This window comes from Furipterus horrens, unplaced genomic scaffold (genome assembly GCF_987537825.1).
Source record: "Furipterus horrens unplaced genomic scaffold, mFurHor1.1.pri manual_scaffold_9, whole genome shotgun sequence".
In the NCBI taxonomy this organism is placed as follows: domain Eukaryota; kingdom Metazoa; phylum Chordata; class Mammalia; order Chiroptera; family Furipteridae; genus Furipterus; species Furipterus horrens.
In genome coordinates, this window is record NW_028327179.1 from 24,623,432 (window position 1) to 24,626,868 (window position 3,437).

Here is a 3,437-nt window from a genome sequence, read left to right on the forward strand (position 1 = left end):
GAATACACTTATGTGTTACTGACCACAGGATGTAGTTGCAAATTAAAACATATCTTGAAGACAAAAAGACACCTCTGGCTTGTGTATGAGAAATAAATTTAAGTGAGAGTGAGATGGGACAAAAGTTAATGTGACTTCATGACTTTCTCTTTTCTGCAGCCTGGAAAATGACCTGAGGGTATTAAATTCAAAGGGGGAGGAGACAGATACCACTGCCCTCAAAGTGAAAGGCACCTGAGTCAGAGCAGATATGTGGTCAGTCACACATTAGTGGATCCTTCTCCAACTTTTCCTGCCCATACTGATCACTTCCCCTTCGAGATTCCTGAACATACTGTAGATCTCTTTTTTTTTTTTTTTTCAAACGAGTGGCTTTATTTATTACAACAGAGAACACCAACAGGTTTAGTGCAATGCAAAGTCACCGTCAATAAATACTGTTGCTCAGACAGTTTCAAGTTTGTACAGAAACCGGGGGCCAGACTAGACCTTGGTGCGGGGGGCGCTGGGCCCTGTGGGCAGTCACGAATCTGAGGGCTTCATCGATCATTTTGTTGGGGTTATCACTGCTTTTTACACGAACGCCATGTAAACAGGTTGCAGTTTTCTCTCGGGGACGTGTACCAGTTGTGTGTGGCCCCTGGCCGGCCCGGTGTTACCGCGCGGCGCCCATTTCCGAGGTTCGCGGTCACTGCCAGATGGGCCGCTGGGAACCCACGAGGAGACCACCTTCTCAGCAGCTGGTGGAGGACGCGCGGGGACAGGTGACCAGGTGCTGCCACTGAGGACGCAGGGGGAGGGGGCAGGCCAGCAAGGCTGTGGACGTGGCGTGGCCTTAGCAACGGGCGCTGCAGAGCCCAGCACTTCAGCCAGCGTCACTTGCTGCCTGGGTTGTGTCTTAGGAGCTTCTGGGACCCGACTTCTCCCCGCCCCCGCCCATCACTGCTCCTTGGCAGGCCGCGGTGTCACAGATGCCGGGGGTCCCCTGCGCGCCAACAGCTCCGGGAAGGCCCGCGTCTCCGGGCGGCCCGGGCTCGCCGTGGGCCCCGTCTTGGCCATCTTTGCCAACGCCAGGCACGCCTTGCGGTCCTTGCAGGCCCTGGTCTCCGTCAGGCCCGTCCAGACCCACACCGACCGCGCCCTTGTCTCCTCTGTCCCCCGGGTTTCCTCTGGGTCCGGGCTCTCCCAGCTCACCGGTGGGGCCGCGGAAGCCAGGGGGCCCCCGAGCGCCAGGGTGACCGATGGAACCAGGGGGCCCGGGGCGCCCGTGGGGGGCCAGCAGGGCCAGGCCGCCCGATGGCTCCCGGCGCTAACGGCTTCCGCAGGTGAGCAGCCAACTGCGCGATTTGTTCACTGATCATGCCCCCACACAGCTCCCTGATGTGCTGCTCACTGGCTTCTTTTCCCGGGACCCCGGGTTTTCCGGTGATGCCAGGCACGCCCTGCACGCCCTGTAAGCCCACAGGCCCGGGGGGGGGGGGGGGCTGGCACACGCTCCACGCCGCTGGTGCCGTTGGGACCCTGGATGCCTCTCGGGCCCAGTTCCTCTCGACTGCCAGGCTCTCCTTTGGGTCCAACGGGGCCGCGGGGTCCCGGCTCGCCTTTGTCCCCGGGAAGACCATCGGAACCGGCGATGCCCTGGTCTCCCTTGGGACCCGTGGCTCCTTCCGGGCCCCGGTCGCCCCCGCCGCCTCGGAGGCCCTGGGGGCCTGGCAGGCCAGTGTCCCCGATGCTGCCCTTCGGGCCCTGGAAGCCTCGGATACCAGGGGCCCCAGGAGGGCCTTGCGGACCGAGCGCCCCCGCTGAGCCTCTGTGGCCCGCCTCGCCGCGCTCGCCCGGCACGCCCATGTCCCCTGGGACCCCGGGCTCTCCCAAGGGGCCGGCCTCACCCAGCTCTCCAGCTTTGCCCAGCTCTCCTTTCTCACCCTTGGACCCTGCTCGTCCAGGCAGGCCCGGCAGCCCGTTGGGACCCTTCTCTCCTGGGGCGCCAGTGCGACCCGCCTCTCCCTTCTCACCATCCAGTCCTAGCAAGCCGTCCCGGCCGTCCTTGCCCGGCATGCCCGGCTCTCCAAGTGGCCCGGCCACTCCGGGGGCTCCTTTGGGACCCGGTTTGCCCAGGTCGCCCTTGGGGCCCCGGAACCCGTCTGGGCCCCCCTCGCCTCTGTCACCCGCTTTCCCGGGGGCTCCTGGGATCCCGAGGGGTCCTCGGAAGCCAATGGGACCCCGATCCCCGGGAGGCCCAAGCGGCCCTGGCAGTCCTCGCAGCCCCCGCGGGCCCTGCAGCCCCACGGTGCCGGGGAGACCGGGGGGCCCAGGCGGGCCGGGGTCACCCTTCTCGCCGTCCTTGCCGACCTCTCCTTGCTCCCCTTTGTAGCCAGTGGGTCCCTTGAAGCCCGGCATTCCTGGGGGGCCGGGGGGCCCTGGCGGACAGACGGCCGGGCACTGAAGGTCAGCCGCGCCTTCGGGAAGGACTCCTGGGTGACCAGGGGGTCCAGGAGGTCCGGGAGGGCCAGGCAGGCCCGGAAGTCCAGAGGGTCCCGGGGGACCCCGGAGGCCGAGTCCGCCTGGGAGCCCACTGACCCCTGCTTCTCCGGGGGGTCCGGGGAGTCCTTTGCCCCCAAGCCCAGGTGGCCCCGGGGGGCCCAGACTTCCCCGTTCTCCGGGAGTGCCCTTGAGTCCAGGCGGTCCTTCTCTCCCGGTCAGGCCGTCCACGCCGGGCAGCCCTGGCAGCCCGGCCTCTCCTGGCTTCCCTGGCTTCCCCGAAGCCCCTTTCAGTCCCGGGGGCCCAGGCAGACCCGGAGGACCAGCTTCTCCATCGATGCCGTCCTTGCCCGGCTTCCCAGGGGGCCCTGGGGGGCCAGGGGGGCCTCGAGGCCCCATTTTCTGCGCCTCGGTCACCAGCGCCACGGCCAGGAGCTGCCCGAGCAGGAGCGGGAGCAGGGTCCGGGCTCCGGCCATGGCTGCGCGCGCTCTGAGCGGCGCTGGCGGCGGCGGCCGGGCTGGGGCTCGGGGCTCGGTAGATCTCTTTTTGTGTATCCCCATAATATCCAGCATCTTGTTGAATACACGTTAAAAATTCTGTACAGATAAGATTGGGTGTGTTCAGGGTGGTAAAAAAATAAAATAAAACAAGAAAGAAAGAAAAAGAAAAGAAAAGAAAGAAAGAAATACCCTTGGAAAATACTTTGCATTTACACTTTATTATATTTGTGTTTTTATAACATATTTAAATAGGTGTTACACTCTACATATTTAAAAATGTAGCTCCCCCCACATAATTATCAACTAGATGTGTTAAATTAACACTAGTTATTTATACCCTCCTCTTACCTCGGGTCTTTTCAAGAACATGTCTATTATCTGTTTTACGGTAGGGTTGATGGTTAAAGATACAAATTCATAAATTTCTTCAAACAAGAAAGGGACAGAGACACTGA

At 62.2% G+C, this 3,437-nt stretch overlaps 1 protein-coding gene across 1 annotated transcript; it reads right to left on the reverse strand.

The window, feature by feature from the left end:
- Positions 1-595: 595 nt before the first annotated feature.
- On the reverse strand, positions 596-2,970 carry LOC150001446 (uncharacterized). The gene is given in 3 exon segments (XM_090287176.1): positions 596-1,267; positions 1,269-1,475; positions 1,477-2,970. Coding segments are annotated over 3 exon segments (2,058 nt in total). The 5' UTR covers positions 2,959-2,970; the 3' UTR covers positions 596-898.
- Positions 2,971-3,437: the final 467 nt, after the last annotated feature.